Below are 18,708 nucleotides of genomic sequence, written 5' to 3' on the forward strand. Positions count from 1 at the left end.
TGAAGTGTTTACAGGATATTAGTAACTCCTTAAACTATGAAGTTTTAAATTGCAGCCCTGAAACTGCTTGAAGTGAAACATAGTATCTCTTCCCAACTTTATTTATATTTTCTCATAACCGTACTATTTTACTAAACTTGGAATGCTGGGAGAGAGTTTAAACTGAAACCTACAGGGAGCAGCAAAAGACGCTTGGGTTGCTTACTATGGCAAAGAGGAGACTAAGGAGTGACCTAATAGCCGCCTACTGGAGCCAGACTCTTCTTGGCAGCAGAAGACTGTACATCAGGAGGCAAAATCCTCTGAGTGCAGCCTGATAAACTCAGATTTTACACTGATGGAAGAAGTTCTTCTGGGTGGAGGAGGCCGTCCTTAGAAGTTTGCAAATTTCAGCTAGAGTCATAGCTGGCCTAATGCACCCTGTGATTCCAAACTCGCAGCCCATTGGGCTGCTGTGAAAGAGCGTGTTGTGAAGGGGGATCTGAGGATCAAAACTAGCAAAGAGGAGATAAATTAATTGAGGGCAGAGGGAAGGGGCCAAAATGAATCAAACTGTAAAGCATGGTGACTGATTTTCTGTGTTCAGAGATTAATTCCCCCAAAGCACAGAGGAGATTTTTTGTGGCAAAGACAAATGTAACATGTAAGTTACTAGACAGAACCAAATGAACCTTAATGGATTTAGAAATGATCCCCACAGTTTGTACAACTGCACTCGAGTTATCTGTGTGAAATTATCAGGATTATGGCTGTGTGGTTGTGATGGCATACACAAATATACTTTTTCTGCTTCACAAAGCAAATGCTTGAGGAGTTGTGTATTTAAGCCATCTGAATACAGTTGTGAAATATTCATCATGTGTGTACTAGCTTGCTCAAAATGCTGCCCTTTGGCGTGTGTGTATGGGGGTCATGGGGTAATTCAGGTTGAAAGGGCCTTCATGAGGTCATCTCACAGCAGGGTCAGCTGAGGTCAGAGCAGGTTCGTCGGAGCTCTACCCAGTCTGGTCTTGAAAACTCCAACCAAGATTATGAGTTGCATCCCCAAATGCCTTTTAATTACTGTAATTACTTGAAACACTTTGTGTGGTTTAATACAGGTAAGATGAGATTACACATTTTTTTCTAGGAAACAGAAGAGTGGAAGATAATATCTAAGGCCACAAATAGGTATCCAATGGCACCTTCTAACTTACTTGTTCTATTACTTGTAGTACAACCTGGAAACAGAAAAGGATCCTGTCGTTATTGTTATTTCTACTACTGGTACTGGAGACCCACCAGACACTGCCCGCAAGTTTGTAAAGAGAATTCAAGACACGACCTTGCCGCCTGATCATTTCGCACATCTACAGTATGGATTGCTAGGTGATCTAGTATTTCCCATGGTATTGCAGCATTTGTCTGTCAGTGAATAATTTTTATATATTTACTTGTAAGTTGTTTGGACTTTTTTTAAGTGATTATAAAACATTTATTTCTGTAACATGAGCAGCATTTTTTGTGTAATACCCTCTCTAAGTAGTAAAGGAAAAGTGTCACAGAGCGATATGAATGTAAGTTACCAATTTTTTTTTTCTAGTTTGATTTTCTTTGCATAAACAAAATATGAAATAAGCCATCTATAGTTGTCAGAGTTTTAAATTTGTGTCAAGTCTCTATGGACTAGTTGGTTTTTACTTTCCAAGTAATTGGGAATTTTTTTATACAGAGGGCAAAGAAGTATAAAATGTTCTTAAAAAATAAGGCCTTAAGATCATCCCATCCCTTTAAATTTGCAGTAACTTTTTAAATTTTGAATATCATACTTGTCAATAGAAGGAATGTAAGTTCATGCTTCAGTTTGATATGCAAAATACAGATTTGGCAAAAGGCAAATGTCTATTTGAACTTAGGTTATTTTTAGCTGACAAGTCTAAGCTTATAGGTAGAAGTGAGGAAACTTCTAGACTTCCAGTGAGGAAAGTACCCACTAGAAGGAAATTCCTAGTGGATATATGATGTGGAAGTCTAAAATATATGCATTGTAATCATCTAACATTTTGAGATGTTATGCTATTGCCTAGTTATACATTACAGTTTGTGAAATGATTGCGTTTTTCATAGCTGACTGGATGCGTAGATGCATATATGAAGATAAGCATTGTATTAATACTGATTTTTGTTGTAACAAATATTGCTATAGTGTCTAAGTTACAACATGGTTTCTGATTCTAGTCTAAAAAGTTATCAGTCTTTAAATACATTCACAGTATTCATTTCAGCTTGTCCAATTATGTGTTCACTCTACCGTACTTAAGAGGGAGCAGAAATCTTTAAGAGAAGAAAAAGGGCAGTTACAAAGGAGAAGAGAATAGTCCATTTGTTAGGTGGGAAAAATAAGGATAAGGTTTGAAATGGCATACAAAATAGGGTCAGGCTGTGAAAATTTGTGATAGTTAGGATAATGAAACAGTAGTGTGGATTACTTACAGAATTTGTGAAGAATACCTAACCAGTGCTCTTTGGGATTGTTAGATAAGAATCTGTTAAGGATGAAGTTTGTGTGGTTGATCACTTTTAGGGTAGGTCAGTGGTTTAGCTGATCTTTTAAAATCATCCCCCACAAACTTACCTCCTGAGTACATTGACTTTTTTAACGGATCACAAAGAGTATCTTCTAACAGAACATCTTCACTACTGTCAAAGGGCAGAAAATCCAGTGCAGTGAAAATGAGATCTACAAAGAAATCTCAAAGAAATCTTCCCTTCTTGGGAAGGAAGATGTTTGAGCAGATTCCCGTAGGCATCTTTTCTACATTTCTAACTTCATATTGTTTAAAATCATGCCTGTGTTTGATTTTTTTTTTCCAAGGGTCCAATGTTTTTTAATTACTTTTAATACTCCCTCTCTCATGTTGTTGATATATATTAACAATTTTAACCTGAAGGTGACATAATTTAATTTGGTAATTCACATACAGTTTATCAGTTTCACTCCTTTTCTAATTATTTCAGTTCCTTACATTTTTCCTTTGAGAGTGGTTTTGTATTTTTTAAAGCCTGATACTAAAGCAATATTCTTCTGAAATGTGAAATATTGGAAGCAAAGTGTTTTCAAAGAAGTTCTGTGTCTTACATTTGCGAAGGAGGAACCACTTTTTCAACTCTACTTTGGAACAAACACAATTTTCTTTAAGGTCATAAAACTATCCTGGTAATACATACTTTGCTATATGAGATTCTTCTGTTTGCCTGCAAGAAAATCCTGTGTTGTCTTTGCAGATCTTTGTGTAGCCTGGGTGGCTGGCTGATTGACATGATTCCTTTCTCCTTGAATTTGCCAGGTCTGGGAGATTCAGAGTACACGTTCTTTTGTAATGGTGGAAAGACAGTGGACCGGAGACTTCAGGAACTTGGTGCCCAGCACTTCTATGACACAGGATTAGCAGATGATTGTGTAGGGTAAGAGGTGAACAAGTGTGGATTTAATTTCTTCAAGATACAATAATTACATGTGAATTTGGCTAACCATTCTGAACTCTTTGAAATCGGTTGAACCTGAATACTCAGCACCTCATAGCAACACAGTGTGCCTTTTCAGTCTCAATTTCCATTAGATAAAGCTTCATTTTTAAAGTGTGAGCATATATCTGCAATGCCTGGAAAAATTGAGGTTATTCAGCAGTTTTAAATTAAGTAATTCAGAATAAGTGGAGGGTTTTAAAAATGGAGTCCATTTACTGAAGCAAATAAAAATAAATCCAGTTCCCAGTATGTGTGGTACTGGGTAATGGGATCTCTTTCTACATACACATCAGACTTTTGTCGAAGCTCATGTCTTGCAGTACAGCTGCTTTAAGCAAACCCTATAATGTTTTTCATTTTTTTCTCTGTCCCATAAAACATCCTTTTTAAAAAAAAAAAATCACTGTAGTGGAATTATGCAAGAAGGTTTTATTTTATTCCTGTAGAGGCATTATCTAGGAAAACAAGTCCATTCCTGTTCTGCTGCTCTGTCTGGCCAGTAGGCTGCAGTCTTGTCGTATTTAGTTTGGACTGCAGATTATATTGGTTCCGTGCACGATGATACAAGTCAGTTGAACACAGACATTGCTATAACCATAAAACTTATATCTTATGTTCTAAAATAATAAAAATGGAATGTTAGTGTAAGCTATTGTTGTTGCTGTTGCACAATATTTTGCAGTATTTGTTGCATATTTCGCTACCATCCCTTCAACTTCCTGTCATAAAGTTCAGCGTAAGAAAATAAAAATGACAAGGTAGAAGAAGAGTGAGGCTGTTACACACTTCAGACTCCATAAATTTGCATAGCAGTAATGACTGACTGAAAATATTAGTTTAACAAAAAAGTCGTCTTGGTAACAGCTGCAGGTATATACTAAAAATGGAAAATGAATAGTATTTTTAGCTTTGATCATCTTTTCATTATTTGTAAATTAACAGGCCAATAAGACACGATAATTCATCCCTTTTTTTTCTTCTTTTCTTTACCAGTTTGGAGTTAGTGGTTGATCCTTGGATTGATGGACTTTGGCTTGCTCTCAGTGAAGCATTTATATTGCAGAAGGAAAAAGAAGGCATGAGCAGCAATGCCGACACTGTTTCTAGCTCTCTCTCTGCAGCCCCGCCCGATATGGACGAACTAAACGTAAGAACAGAAGTACGGAACTTGAAGCTAGAAGATGAGGGAGTGAGGAGTTCTGATGTTCTGTCACAGAAATCGGTTGACATCCATCTTGCGGCTTCAACTAGAGACACTGAACCTTCACTTGTTCATTCTGTCCCTCCTGTCTCCCAGTCCGCTCTTAATATTCCTGCCTTGCCTCCAGACTATATAGAGGTGGAGTTCCAGGACACCCATGGTGAGGTAAGCACTTCACTTTGAATGATGAAAGCCTCCAGCTCTGTTAGAGCATAACTGGATACGCCTCCATATGGCTCAAAAGAGCAAGTGGCTATTTGTATAATGGAGATACGTCCCTGAACGCAGGAGGTTTCTGAATTGTAAGTGAAAGGTCCATTTATATTGCAAAAATGTAGTTACCACCATATGAGTTATGGGCACTTATGTCAAAGTATAATTTAGCTAAATAATAATTTGGATTTGCAGTGCCAGGAGTGGAAGAATTAAAATGCTCTGTGGCTTATGTTAGGACAGTGAAATCATGTTCCTGACAAAAGGAGTGTAGTGCAATTTCTGTTCAAATTTTTAGTGTAATGCTTGCAGGATGCCTTAAGAGGGTGCAAAATTGCTCAAAGTCTCGCTGCATATTTAATAACAGAGAAACTTGTAAAACAGGAGCATAATTTTACTATTGGAAATGGAAGATGAACTGTAGATCAAAAGCCAGTGTGCTTTTCCTATAAAGCCATGTTGAACAAAGACCTGCTGTGCAAAGAGAAGAATTAGCACGAGCCAGTGATCAGCTCCAGTTGAACAGGAAAGCATGACTCAAACTTTTCTGGTTGCCAAAGGGCAGATGTTTTGGTTCCCTGTGTGAGGGATCAGTGAGGGCTGGCCACTTGCTGAGAGACAGGGAGCTGGGAACTGAGTGTAACACAGCCAGCTGCATTCCCCCATACCCCAGCAATGCAAACCAGGAGCTGGGAGACAGGACCAGGCAAGAGTTCAGACCATCAGGCAAGTTGGTGTGGGGCCAGGCTAGGAAGTCAATCTGGAGATCCGGGCCTGGATCAGCAGCATCTGTGACAAGACGTGGACTTGGTTGTGGCTGAGCTGCCAACCAGTGTTCCTGTGATGTAGTTCGGGCAGGGACTGAAGTCCCAGGGTCGAGCTGAGATGGAGCTTTGGTACCCATGAGGAGACGTGTGGCTGGAGTCCTCTGGTGAGGCTGGTCAGGACCATGAAAGCTCTTTAGTATCTTCAGGACCCTCACACATTCTCTGTTGGTAATGTTGAGAGAATCACTTAGTCTAAGTAATACCATTATGTAAGAGTGTATTGATTTTAACACTGGATAATTTTGCTTTTCTTTTAAACCTCATATTGTGGTTGGTTTTGCTGAGGCTGTTAAACAATACAAATTACTGAAACAAAGATTTATGATTTAGAGGTACTCTTTGATGAAAGACTAATACTCGGGTTGAAAGTGGTGCTACAGTGGTTAAAAGATACCATTTTCTTATTTTAAAGTCATAGCATATATTCAGGCTGATCTCAGAAATAATTGGTCAGATTCTAATATCTATGCTTTAAATTTTCTGTAAATAGAAAAAAAGTAAATTTTGCTTTTGAACAGCAAATTGAAAAAGCTGAATCTGCTGATCTGGGATTCAGTGGCAGATTGAAGATTATAGCCCAGATTTCAGGTATAAAGCTGGATAGTTGTCTTGAGCAGGTCTGTTTTTTTGCCTTTGGCACTATTTTTGGCATGATTTGATAGACCTTGTCAATAAGGATGCCCCATGTGTCATACTTGTAAAACCTAACATGACTTTAAAGTGCATATCCTTTTCTAGTATCTCGCATTGCAACAACCGTAGGTATTTTTTTGCTAAGCACAGATGAAGTTGACTTGTTTTGAAATGCATCAACTTGAGGTTTAGATATTGCCAAAAAGAGTCTCCCTGCCATTTAAAGAGGGCTGGGTACATGGTCTCTCTAGTTACTTTTATGATCTGTGTCCTGGTCTGTTGAGTCTTGGGATTGAATTAACAAGCTGCTGCTTATTAGTAGCGGAGCAGTAATGGTCTGCATCTTAAGGCCTTGTGACAAGTGTAACTTAAATGTTGCTCTCACTATGCCTTGAACTTGACTTGCAGGGAATATAAATATAGACAGTTATCACAGTCTAGCTGATGCATAATAACTTGATATGGTCCAAGCTGTTATTCATCATATCAAAATTTTAAGAGAATGATAAAACATCTGACTGTTGGTCTCAAGTGATTCTTCTGTCTCCTTTTTTTGTTTAAATAGGAAATCTTCAGATTAACCAATATTCTCTTATTGGTAGAATAATTCCTTTTTATTTGACAGAGTATTGTTATGGACATATGGTATCTCACACCTGTTTTCATTTTTGTCTGCATTGATCTCAAATGAAGCTTGCTGACAATAGTAAAGGAGAAATGAGGGCTGTGATCTGATCTTCACGTGACAGCCTTTGACAGAGGTGGTCTGGAATTATTCTTGGTGCACACTAGCAATTCCTGGGGCACATTTTCACCTGTGTAGAAACATTGCAGCATAACATGATGCTGTTTTGTAGTGCGGAGTTTGCTGATTAGTTCTAAATTTTACTGTCATTTTAAAAATTGCTTTTATAAATTGCCTGTAATAGTAGCACCATTTGCATCTCAAAGCCTTAATCTGTAAATCCCCAATGATGTTTTTAAATAACTTCTGTTCTTACTTCTTATGTCTGTTCTGTATACCTAGTAATCCTTTAATTAGGTGGGAATTTTTTGGGTTTTAACATAAATGCCATTCTCTAGTTGGCTGTTTTCAAGGCAGCTCTTGAAAAGGGAAACAGCTAGCTGCATTTGGTAGTAGTTTAGGCCCATTAGAATGTACAAGCCTACTGACTTTTTATTCTTGAATATATGCCTGTTACTGCTTGGATGTGATTTTTAAAAACGTAGAGCAAAATACTCCATGTGTATGGAAGGTTCATATATGGAGGGTTCATATTTTTCCTTATTGCTTTGAATTGTTTCCTGAGATTGTTTAAAAAAAAATGTACCAACACTAATTCCTGCGTGTCATGGTAAGATTTCATTCACTGATTTGCATTTTTAGTGTAAGTTTTTGTGTCCTCTTTTTCAGAACCCACACCTGTCCTCACTGATTTCAGAGGGAACAGCCTTTGAAGTTCCGGTTACCAGAGCAGTTCAGCTCACTAGAGAAGACGCGATAAAAACTGCATTGCTCTTAGAACTTGATATTGCTGTAAGTTAGTGATGGCTTTTTCTTTAGTGTGCTAAAATAAAGGGTGAAATTAATGTGTGTCATGTATAATAACTGTGGGGAAAATTATTTATGTGATTGTTTAAAAAGAAGAAATAATTTCCAATACAACAGCTTAGGCTGACCCATTTTGTAAATGCGAAGCTTGATTTGTTCACTTAAAGATGTGACTCCATGGAAGTCAAAATAGAAGTATATTGTCAAATTAATTTTTTTTGTTGTTTCATCAATATTGTATTGACTGAAATACCTTTTTTGAAGGGAATTTACAGTGGAGAAGGGCAGGCAGGGAATATTGAAAATGAATAATCTTTCAGTTTGTAAGTATACAGCTTAAGAAATATTCAGAAACTGTATAGTTAATTGTGACTATTCCTGTGGTAGGTAATCTACCCAAGTAATAATTTGACTAGTATGATCATGTGATAAGAATTGTTGGCTCTCAAGCACTGTTTCTGCCTCTGGCATTCATTTACTCTGACTTGTTGACATACTAAAACTGTCAACTTCTGTTACTCTAGATGTAAAAACTGCTTTAGTTTATTCAGGGAAGATGGTATTTTGTATACTAGTTTGAAGATGAAAGGCAGAGAGTGCTCCATAATACTTTACAAGAAATCTTTGAAAGCAAGATACGTTGCTTAGGATCTGTTTTCTGTATCTGTAGAATGATACCTTTGGGATATTGTGATTTTGGCACTAACTTTTATTGGACACTTATTAGCCTAATCTATGCCAATTTCCATGGACATCTTTAAATCTCAGTTATAGAGTCTATTAAGTTTTGAGCAAGTGAGTCTCTGAGATGTTGGATTTTTTTTTGCATATATTTGTATGTATACATGCATCCTATCATCAGCACGCACTAAAAATTTGAACACTTTGTGTCTTTTTTTCCTCACATACTCAACAGCCTGGGTATGCAGGTCACCTCACCTGATGCATAAGGGAAACATAATGACACAAGTATAATCCTCTATGTTTCTATAACAGGTAGATGCTTGAGTAGAGTTTTAGCAGCTGGGCACAAGAGCCACAGCTAACCAACTAGAATCTAGGGCTTAAGGTGTGAGATACCTTTTAATTTTTACTGTGCTTTCCTTTGCTGTCTTTCTTCTTTTCCTCCAGAAAATAAAAACAGATAGGGTCATTTCAGTTACAGTACATCAAATACTTTAACCAGCAAATTTTCTTTTAGTGATAATGTATCTTTATACAAAATTGCGTTCATTATGAGGACTTAGTTCTCTCTTCTCAAACCAGAAAACAAAGTACATCAGTAGTGAATGACCTGGGCTGATTATGTAACACCTCCTCTCAATACATATATATTTTCCTTCTGTTTATGCTGTTCAGCAGCTCTTCTTAAAGAGTGTCCAAATATTTAAACCAGATAAGGAAGGATTTTTCTAATTAGGGAGGTTGAACCTGAAAAGGAAACATGAATATTTGGTTTCTAGATCTAAAGAGGGAAGTGTTAGGACAGAGTAAAAGAACATATGACTTAATGTGACTCCAACAGTAGGAAGATCACTGTTTGCCTTGGTTTATGTACAATTTAATGGAAATTATCTCATATTTTAAACCAGGATACAGTATTCGACTACCAACCTGGAGATGCCTTCTGTGTAATATGTCCCAACAATGTCAGTGAGGTGGAAGAACTTCTTCAAATCTTGGGACTTTCTGAAAAAGGAGATTACTTCATTTGTGTAAAGGTTAAGCAGGGCACTAAAAAGAAAGGTATGGTGTGATGCACTGGTCATGAACAAATACTCCTTTCTGTGTTGAGAGTAGTTGGTATGCATATTTTTGAACACTTTTATCTTTAGTATTGGGGCATGGCTGTCATTTCATGGAGGCATGTTGGAAGTAATGGATGTGTTAAAAAAAGAGAGGACACATAAAATGCTGCTGCTGGTTTTACTGTAGATGAGTTAGCTTCTGACTGGGAACTTGTACCTGGCATTGCCATTCATCCACCTCATTCTTCCTCTGTGCTCTTTCGTGTTTATGGCAATGAGTCTTTAATCACGTAACCTAACAATCCCCCACTTGAAAGTAAAATCTCTCTTTGCACAACACTTCACATCAATCTGTTTTACATCCTAAGAGGCTGAAGCAGATGACTTAGCGCTGCTGTATGGTACCTTTTAAGGGGCTTGTAGGTCTGTGTGGATCTGTTCTGCTAAGTCTTATGGTCCCACTCCTCAGAAAGGGTAGCTGCAGGTTCAAGGCATGCCCATGTACTGCCAGCTGGGCCTGTGAGAATTACTGTTCTTTTGCCTTGCAATTGGTGTTTTAGTGGTGCTGCTGAGCTGTGCCTTTAGTTTTGCAGGATGGGGTAGGACATTTTGTTGTTCCAGTCTCTGGGTAAATTAGTTCCCATGGCAAGATTCCCTGACTCATTGAGAGCAACACAAGTTGTCCCTTAAGTATAAGATGTAAATGAACCACTCTTCTTGTGCTTGGCAGGTAACTTGCTTGGTCATGAGGAGGGTTTACATGACAGGCCATGTCATAACATATCATATGGGATGTCAAGGCTCAGCTGATCCCCATCCCTGACTCCCACCCCAGTAACTAACCTCTACTGGGAGAGATCACAGGTTATATTTGGTGCAGAGCCAGTATCAGTTACAGCCCAGTCCCTGCACTGGGAAAGAAAAAATGGTGCCAGGGGAGTCCCAGCTTTATAAAAATATCCCTTTGAATCAGGACTCGTCCTGAGCACCCTCAAACTCAAGGCCCTGTCCAGGGCCCAACCATCGTGTGCAAGGAAGCAACAAGAGATTGAGTGGAGCTGGCATGGGGGGATTTCACAGGCATGCTTCTATTTACAGATTTTACAGAAGCACGTTTACAAAGGAAGCTATAGAGGACCAAAAGGATCAGATATTCATAGGAAGGTTGAAATTTTGGTCTCTCCTGAGAGATAGTAGGTTTTCTATGCAAATCAGATCTCTGCTAACTAGCTGCATAAAATTTGAATCTCTCTCTTAAGTTGAGGCAATGTCAACCACAGGTTCAAAGTGAGAGTCTCCTTGAATAGCCACAGAGATATTCTCTCCTTCCTGCCTACAGTAGTTCCCTTTCTTCTGCTATATTGATGTTGCAGGAAGACCGTAAAGCTGCCCTAACTGGGCACTTTGAGGTCTTCAGCGCAGAGCACTTTCCATGTGGAACAGAGCTTGTACAGCCAAGTGAACATAACTTCGCCTCTTAATTGTTCTTGAGTACCAAAAAGACCTGCACTTCTAAGGCAAAGCTGGTATAATTGAGTGAAGCTTGGAATATCTGTGCTCTTATCCTATGTGTAAATAAACTAGGTTATTGCATCTGGAGCTGCCTAATGTAGCACTAATGGGGGACAAAAGGTGATATTAGGCATTATTTATATAGCATTTTGCCAAATGGCATGACTGTCTGTGAATCTTAATGAATGATAGTGGAAAGGAAAATAATAGCACTGGTTGCAGCACAGAGAATCAAAGTTCTTTGTTCTACTCTTGAGCCTTTTGCATGACCAGAGCAAGTAATTTTTCACATTTGCCTTGGATACTTGGCCAGGACCTACCAAGCTGCTGCTGATCCACTGATCTCCAATCATAGCTTGTACACCCGACTTCCATCCACTGCAGTCATGTAGTTAAATGGTTTAGTATCAAAGCCAAATTAGTTTATTTGGTGCTGTGCTGGTTAGCAGAGACTTATTATGTTACTAAAACTTAACCACTTACTGTTTCCAATCTGAACCAAAGAACTGAGCTCCGTAATGCAGCTTTGCAAATCCCAGCAATGTTCCAGAGCTGCTTTCCTTTTGAGATGACTGTCTCTTAACTGCATTCACGTTTCCAAGGAATTTCTGGTAACTCTTGTGGTTGTGGGTTTACTGAAAGAAGAGAGCTAATGTCCAACATTGATACTTCATTGGAAAACTGTCTTGCTGCTTGATTAATGATTTCCACTAATCAGCTGGAGCTTGCCATTTTGGGATATTAATGGATGCACATTTGTGGTTTGTTTGTTTTGTTTTTCTTCCACTAAATTAGGAGCAGCTATTCCACAACACATCCCTGCAAGAAGCACTGTGAAGTTCATTCTAACCTGGTGTCTGGAAATAAGAGCAATTCCTAAAAAGGTGTTTATGTGTTTGTTCTTTTAAACTGAAATCCTTAATGATTCTATGCTGTATGGTCTCTTACAGATCTATCCTTGCTTCATGTGTAGTTACCGTGTTTCTTGTTGAATAAGAATTCTTAGTTTATATGCTGCCGTTTGTACTTTGTTGTGAGAAATTTAACTTCTAGTACTTTATCTGGCAAACTCTCAGATATTGACATCTGTATTCCTGTTCTACAGTACCTTGTTTCATAGCTAGTGTGGAACTAAATAGAAAAGTACTAGATATTTGGTGCCAGATAACTGGAAAACTGACGGAATCTGGTCATAGGCATTTCAGAGAAATAGTTCTTTCTAATTAGAGGGACCCACGTTTTGTCACTGAAAATGCACGTTGCTCTCTGCAAACATATACTGTCTTTTAAATTATTTTAAAGCTTTTCTCTAGCATTTCAGTAATCCGACAGAATTCAAAGTAAGATTTTTGCTGGTGTAGTGAATGTTATTTTCCTTGCACTCTGTGTCTGCAAAAAATTGGAAGCTTGCAACTGGAAATGGATGTGTATTTCTGGTATTGTCAAAACACATTTTAAAGATGATAACTTCGTGTGAAAGATGAAGCTAAACTGTTGTGTTGGTTGGATCTCTGAGGGAAATCAGTTTTTGGAAAGACCTTTTCACTCAATTTAGTGGATTTCACAGCAGAAGAGAAGAGAATCTTCCAATTGTTTCAACCTTTTCAAAGCTACATTCAACAATTTCGAAAATTTATCTCAACAATAAGAGTAGACAGAGAGTGCTGGCTGGGGAATATCGGCCAATCCAGGTTTTATAACCTATCTGCTTTATTACCTGTTCAGTGTAGAATGTGCTTTATGTAACTCCCTACTCAAAACTATTGTCTGAAAGCTTAGTGTTTGAGCACACTTGAATTATTTTCTGAGTATTCTTTTGTGTAGAATATGTCCTCTGATTGTACTTGCTGTGTTGGATCACTTTTATGCACTCTATCTATTTCTGCCTTGCTTTTGAAAAAAGCCTTGTAACTATTTACATCTGATTTTTACTTTGTCTTACAACGCTCCGTTTAATTTTCCCTTAAGAAAAGCTTGCAGTACCATTATGTAGGCATAAAGTATGGAATAAAACACCACAGCGACATTTGCATGACTCATTAAATACCATACTTTATTTACAGTAATACTCCTTCTAAGATATTTTATTATTCCTTTCCCAGCTTCTGTAACTTAGCAAATGGTGTTTTGTCTTGATTTAATTTGTGTTATGGGGCTTTTTACTCAACTAAAGTACACATGCATAAATAAGAAAGCCTTTCATAAATTTGAGATTTATCAGGTTGTGCCTGTTTATTTGTCTCTCCCCAACTCAGGCTAAGTAGGATTTTCTGACCCGCTGGCTTGTCCCAGACATTGGAGGAGCAGCCAAAAAAACCCCAAACCACAACAAAACAAAGCAAACAAACAAAAAAAACCCCACAACAACAACAAAAGTAAATTTTTCATTGTAGGCAAAAGTGTGCCTTGGAAAATAAATTGTATTATCCATTAACCTGCTAGGTGACTGCTTCCTGTCCCCAGGCAACCCAAATGTTTCCTAGTATTGTGACAATTTTCCCTAATTGACAGGGGTTTTTTTATCTCCCGCTCTTATTTTCTTCCCTGCAGGCATTTCTGCGAGCTCTTGTAGAATGTACCAGTGATGTGGGAGAAAAACGGAGACTTCAAGAGCTTTGCAGCAGACAAGGAGCCTCTGATTATACACGCTATATTAGAGAGTCTAATGTTTGCTTGCTGGATTTACTTCGTGCTTTTCCAAGCTGCAAGCCTTCACTTAACCTGTTAATTGGTAAGTGACTGATTTAGAATGAATTAGGTTTTGTTTCCGAAAATACATTAGACTAAATGTTCAACTTCCCAAGAAAGGGGGATAACTTATGTTAGCAGCCTTAGACATATTGTAGTAGTCATAGTGATCAAACTAAAAATATTGTTGGGGAAACAGAGCTCTGTTCTCCAGTGTGTAATCTTTGACCTTAATTCTGCAAACACTCAGGTACACACCTGTGCTTCGATTGACTCTGGATTGCTCCTGTGCATAAAAAATAAGCATAAAGTGTTTGCAGGATTAGGGTCTGTTGCTCCACTGTACCCTTTCTGGCATTTGCTGTGGCATTTTTCTGGTATTGCTCACTTGTCACCATTCCCCACCACACTGTTCACTTAGCAATGTGTCTGTGTCCTTTTAATATGCCCATCTCCTCAGCAAAAATGCATCATCTGCATGCATGGGCAAATCATTCCCTGGAAGACACCATATCTATGTATGTATATGCACATGCATATATATCACCCTCCGACACACACATTTATATTTCTCATTGACAAAATGCTCAGTAAACTCCTATCTCTGTTATTGTGGGGTTTGTTTTGTTTTGCTTTTTTAAGTTGCGATTTCAAAATTTGCATATGTATTCACAGTGGTTTGAAACTGAACTGGCACATCTGCTTCTAGGATGTTATGTATAGGAAACTTTCAATCAAGCAGTTCCTATTCTGAGAACTTTTGAGCTCCATAAAGCAATCTTAGATGAAAGGTAGGGAAAAATTAATTTCCAGCTTCACCTTGTCCACTAGCTACTGGCATCTCTTTTGTGCAGCTTACAGTTGTTTTTAACTGACAAAGAACCCCATAAATTAAGTTTTGACGCCTCATTTTATGCTATCTCTAACAGATGTTCCACAAAATCCAAAAAACATGCAAGATAGAGTGTAGTCTTAATAGCTTATTTCTGAGACACAAACACTGGATGTTAATAGAGTAAAATTACAGTTAAACTGTAATATGCTTATAATTTGTTGAAATGTACACACTTATTATATGATATTTTGATTTTGGTTGGGGAGAATCAATAATAAGTGATGCTTTTATTTTTTTTTCTTTTAATTTTTCAGAACATCTGCCTAAACTACAAGCCAGATCTTATTCAGTGTCAAGGTAATGAAATATTCAAATTATATCTTTTTGCTAATTTAGGTATGCTCTTTTCTCAGGAGTGTGTGTGTGCAATGATCTTAAGAAGAAAGAGAGGAATGAAGGATTATACCTGAGGAAAAAGTCATGTATCCCTGTTGCAAAAAATCCCCAGGGTCTGAATATTTCAAACAACATTGTTTTGTGTGTCTGGCAAGACTTCTATAGCATTCTCAAAACAAGCTCACACATGTGAATCTGATAGAGAGGAATTCAGATTCCTTTCTGTAGGCACTGCCCACTGAGTCCAGCCTTAAGACATTTTCTAATCATATGAGAGTGTCATACAATTAAGTGAACACTGGGAATCTTGAGTCAAGTGAAGTGTTTGGGCTGGAAATGGACCTGCTCTAAGTTTGTACATCTATCTCTCAAAGTTTTGGGTTTTTTAAAATACTTTTATCTTTACAGTTCAAACCTGTATCAGCCAGGAAGACTGTGTTTTGTGTTCAATATTGTGGAGTTTCCCACCTGTCCTGCTAGACCAGTCTCACGGAAAGGAGTATGTACAGGCTGGCTTGCTGAGTTAGTTGCACCTCTACTGCACCCCAGTAAAAACACTCTGGATGCAAAAGGAGGGAGCCCTTCAACTGAAAAGGTATTATTATTATTAGATCTAAGCTCCCTTAACTGTTACATTTATATGCTTGAAACAACTGCAGGTTTCTTATTCACCGCTCTGATGTAATGCAGGTGTTTCAGCATATGCATCTTCACTTTGCAGTTCTACCCTACTTGTAAGTTTGTAACATGTTTGGAATTTCATTGCTAAGTTGCTGAACTCAGGTATACCTAGATAAAGTAAAACATGGGTAGCGAAAGTTCCCATTGCTGAGAGGCCAGAGTCATTTTCCACCCCATTGTAGTGTTAAGTGAGTCTTGGAAGATGTTTTCGTGGACTGAAATGCCACTGTGCAGTTACATGATTATGGGTGTTAGTGCTGTAGGATAGCAGCATTGGGTCACTTCTGGGACTGGGTTGCAGATTATAGGGGAAAAATCATAAACCTCTTAATGTTTGTTAGGTCTCACACAGTTTGCAAAGGCCAAGTTGTTGAATGTGACACAGAGGACAACCTTCTGTGGTATTTCTCATGTGCATCAAAGATGGTTTGGCATAGTGAGTGCTATTAGGAGAAGGTACTTTTTTTTACACAAATAGAAGCATAGCATCATTTCAGTTGGAAGAGACCTTCAGGATCAAGTCCAAACATAACCTAACTCTGGCACTAAACCATGTCCCTAAGAACCTCGTCCAGATGCTTTCTAAACACCTGCAAGGATGGTGACTCAACCATTTCCCTGAGCAGCCTGCTCCAATACCTGACAACCCTTTCTGTGAAGACTTTTTTTCCTAATATCCAATCTAAACCTCCCCTGGCACAACTTGAGGCCACTTCTTCTTGTCCTATCACTTGCTACCTGGGAGAAAAAACGAACACCCTCCATGCTAAAACCTCCTTTCAAGTAGTTGTAGACAGCGATAAGGTCTCCTCTCAGCCTCCTTTTCCCAGGCTAAACAACCCTAGCTCCCTCAGCTGCTCCTCATCAGACTTGTGCTCCAGTTTCTTTTGTGGCAGAGAATTTATATAACTAATCTGTCTCAAAGTTATTACCTGTACGGTAATTATTAAAAATTCTACTATATAATTAAGATGACAAAAGAACTACTGACAGTCTAATCTATATTTGTTTAAGAAAATGGAAACAAGTGTAGAATTTTGTTACAAGAAAACTGCCGATAATTCAAGATGTTGGTCTGGCAAATTGGAAGGGAAACCCATACAAGTTATCTTTTTAAAACTAACTCAAAACCCAAACTGATTAATATGTGCATCATATATATTATTCTGGTATTCACATCTGCTTTTTATTTAAAGTACAATTGATTTACAGTTTATTAAAGATCTGACATGAAAAAGAAGTGGAGTAAAAAGAAAAAATATTATTACAAAATGAGACTGAATAAAGTTCAGAACTATTTGCATCCACTGTTTAAGCCAGAATTCAGCATACATAAATATACAGCAATACACATAGATTGCAGAAATTTAAGGAATAAGAAAATAGATGAGTGTGATCTTATGCAAAATTACCTGAGATTAATTGAAAACACTTTACAGTATAAATGTGTTTACCATTTGCAGTATTTTTTAAAGGAATGACCAGTTTGGAATCATTAATAGAGAAAATAACCTCCTAACTCTAGTGTGGTTTGAAGTAGTAAGTGTAATAGAAATACAAATATTTCCCTCAGAGCAAGAATTATACTATTTTTTTAATCATCATCAAACCAGAAAAATAATCCTGTTCAACATCGTAGTATCTATAATGAATTAAGTTATAAAAAATGAGTAGTGTTAAACCACTTAGGTTTACAGAGCAAAGTTTAAATAGCTTAGTCTAGTGCTTCACTCCTTTCTTAAACCTGAAAGTAAATTCAAATCCTTTCATAATTAACATGCAAAATAAATTGGAGGTTTCCTTATGACTTTAATGGATGAAGCTCTGCTATGGCTGCTGCTGAGACTTGAAGAGTTTTTTTAAACATTAAAAATAGTCATCTCTTGTTTTCTATACATTATGTTAGCCATGCCTCAGACAATAGTTGTGGAGCTCCTGTGAAAATCATATTTAGACTTCCTTTCAGGCACAGATCTGAAGATCAGAATTAGAGTTTATCAGTGGAACGATATAGAGCGGTTTCCAAGGTCTTTGAGCAGTTATCTGCCTCCTCTCACCCATATGCATTTTTGGAGATCATGTAAAACTTTCATGAAAATTAAGAATGCAAGCCCAGTATCACTAGGTTTTTATTCACTATAAACAAATTCTCACCTCTACTGGAATATTTTTAGATGTCCACAATGTAAAAAAATGTTGAGTTGCTTGTAATAGCAATAAGCTTCACTTCCCTTTGTGTACCAACACCAATTCAATACATTTTGTGAATCAGTATTCCCCAAATTTATGGTGCAGTCAGCTTTCATACTCTGAAATTCACGTTTGTGCGGTTTTGCATAGTTTTTCTGTGATCAATAGGCCTGGGAGTATGGTGAATATGGTGTGGATTTTTTTCAGAAACGCATGTGAAGTTTTATTCCCCATGTGTGTATGGCCTTAAAAACAAATTCTGAAGGTCAGCATTTGGAAGAGTATTTGGACGCATATACTATGTAAATATCCTGAAACTTCTAAAACGTTCATCGTATTTTCACTGCTTAAGAATATTCTTCAGTTTTATTCTATCTAATTTCATTTCAGATATCTATTTTTGCACGTCCAAACAATACTTTCCACTTACCTGCAGACCCATCTGTCCCGTTCATGATGGTTGGTCCAGGAACAGGAATTTCACCATTTATTGGTTTCCTACAACATAGGTATGTACCAAATTGTTACCTGGAAAGCAGCCTTTTTCTGTTGAGGAAAATAACAGCCTCAGGTTTTGAGTACAAATATAGTTAAGATTTTTTCCTTTTTTTCTTTCTTTTTACTTTTTGTAGTGGTAGTCTGTTGATTAGAAAGTCTTATTAATTTAAACAAGCAGTGCTTGTCTATTTATTTGGTTTTCAAATGAGTAAGATTTACACTTCCAT

General features: G+C 37.6%; 2 protein-coding genes across 5 annotated transcripts in view; one reads left to right on the forward strand and one right to left on the reverse strand.

The window, feature by feature from the left end:
- Positions 1 to 18,708, reverse strand: part of FASTKD3 (FAST kinase domains 3) — a 225,900-nt gene that overhangs the window by 14,311 nt on the left and 192,881 nt on the right. The gene's annotated exons all lie outside the window — the stretch shown is intronic.
- The window catches only part of MTRR (5-methyltetrahydrofolate-homocysteine methyltransferase reductase), a 29,472-nt gene that overhangs the window by 6,362 nt on the left and 4,402 nt on the right, over positions 1 to 18,708 (forward strand). For all 4 annotated transcript variants that reach the window (XM_082045305.1, XM_082045302.1, XM_082045304.1 and 1 more), the window contains 10 exons: positions 1,215 to 1,368; positions 3,327 to 3,444; positions 4,501 to 4,873; positions 7,796 to 7,918; positions 9,526 to 9,679; positions 11,989 to 12,077; positions 13,744 to 13,924; positions 15,031 to 15,073; positions 15,521 to 15,707; positions 18,374 to 18,492. In XM_082045305.1, the coding sequence (XP_081901431.1) occupies positions 1,215 to 1,368; positions 3,327 to 3,444; positions 4,501 to 4,873; positions 7,796 to 7,918; positions 9,526 to 9,679; positions 11,989 to 12,077; positions 13,744 to 13,924; positions 15,031 to 15,073; positions 15,521 to 15,707; positions 18,374 to 18,492 (1,541 nt within the window). The remainder of the gene's footprint in view (positions 1 to 1,214; positions 1,369 to 3,326; positions 3,445 to 4,500; positions 4,874 to 7,795; positions 7,919 to 9,525; positions 9,680 to 11,988; positions 12,078 to 13,743; positions 13,925 to 15,030; positions 15,074 to 15,520; positions 15,708 to 18,373; positions 18,493 to 18,708) is intronic.

This window comes from Streptopelia decaocto (genome assembly GCF_964273445.1).
Source record: "Streptopelia decaocto genome assembly, chromosome: 2".
NCBI classification, from domain to species: Eukaryota; Metazoa; Chordata; class Aves; order Columbiformes; family Columbidae; genus Streptopelia; species Streptopelia decaocto.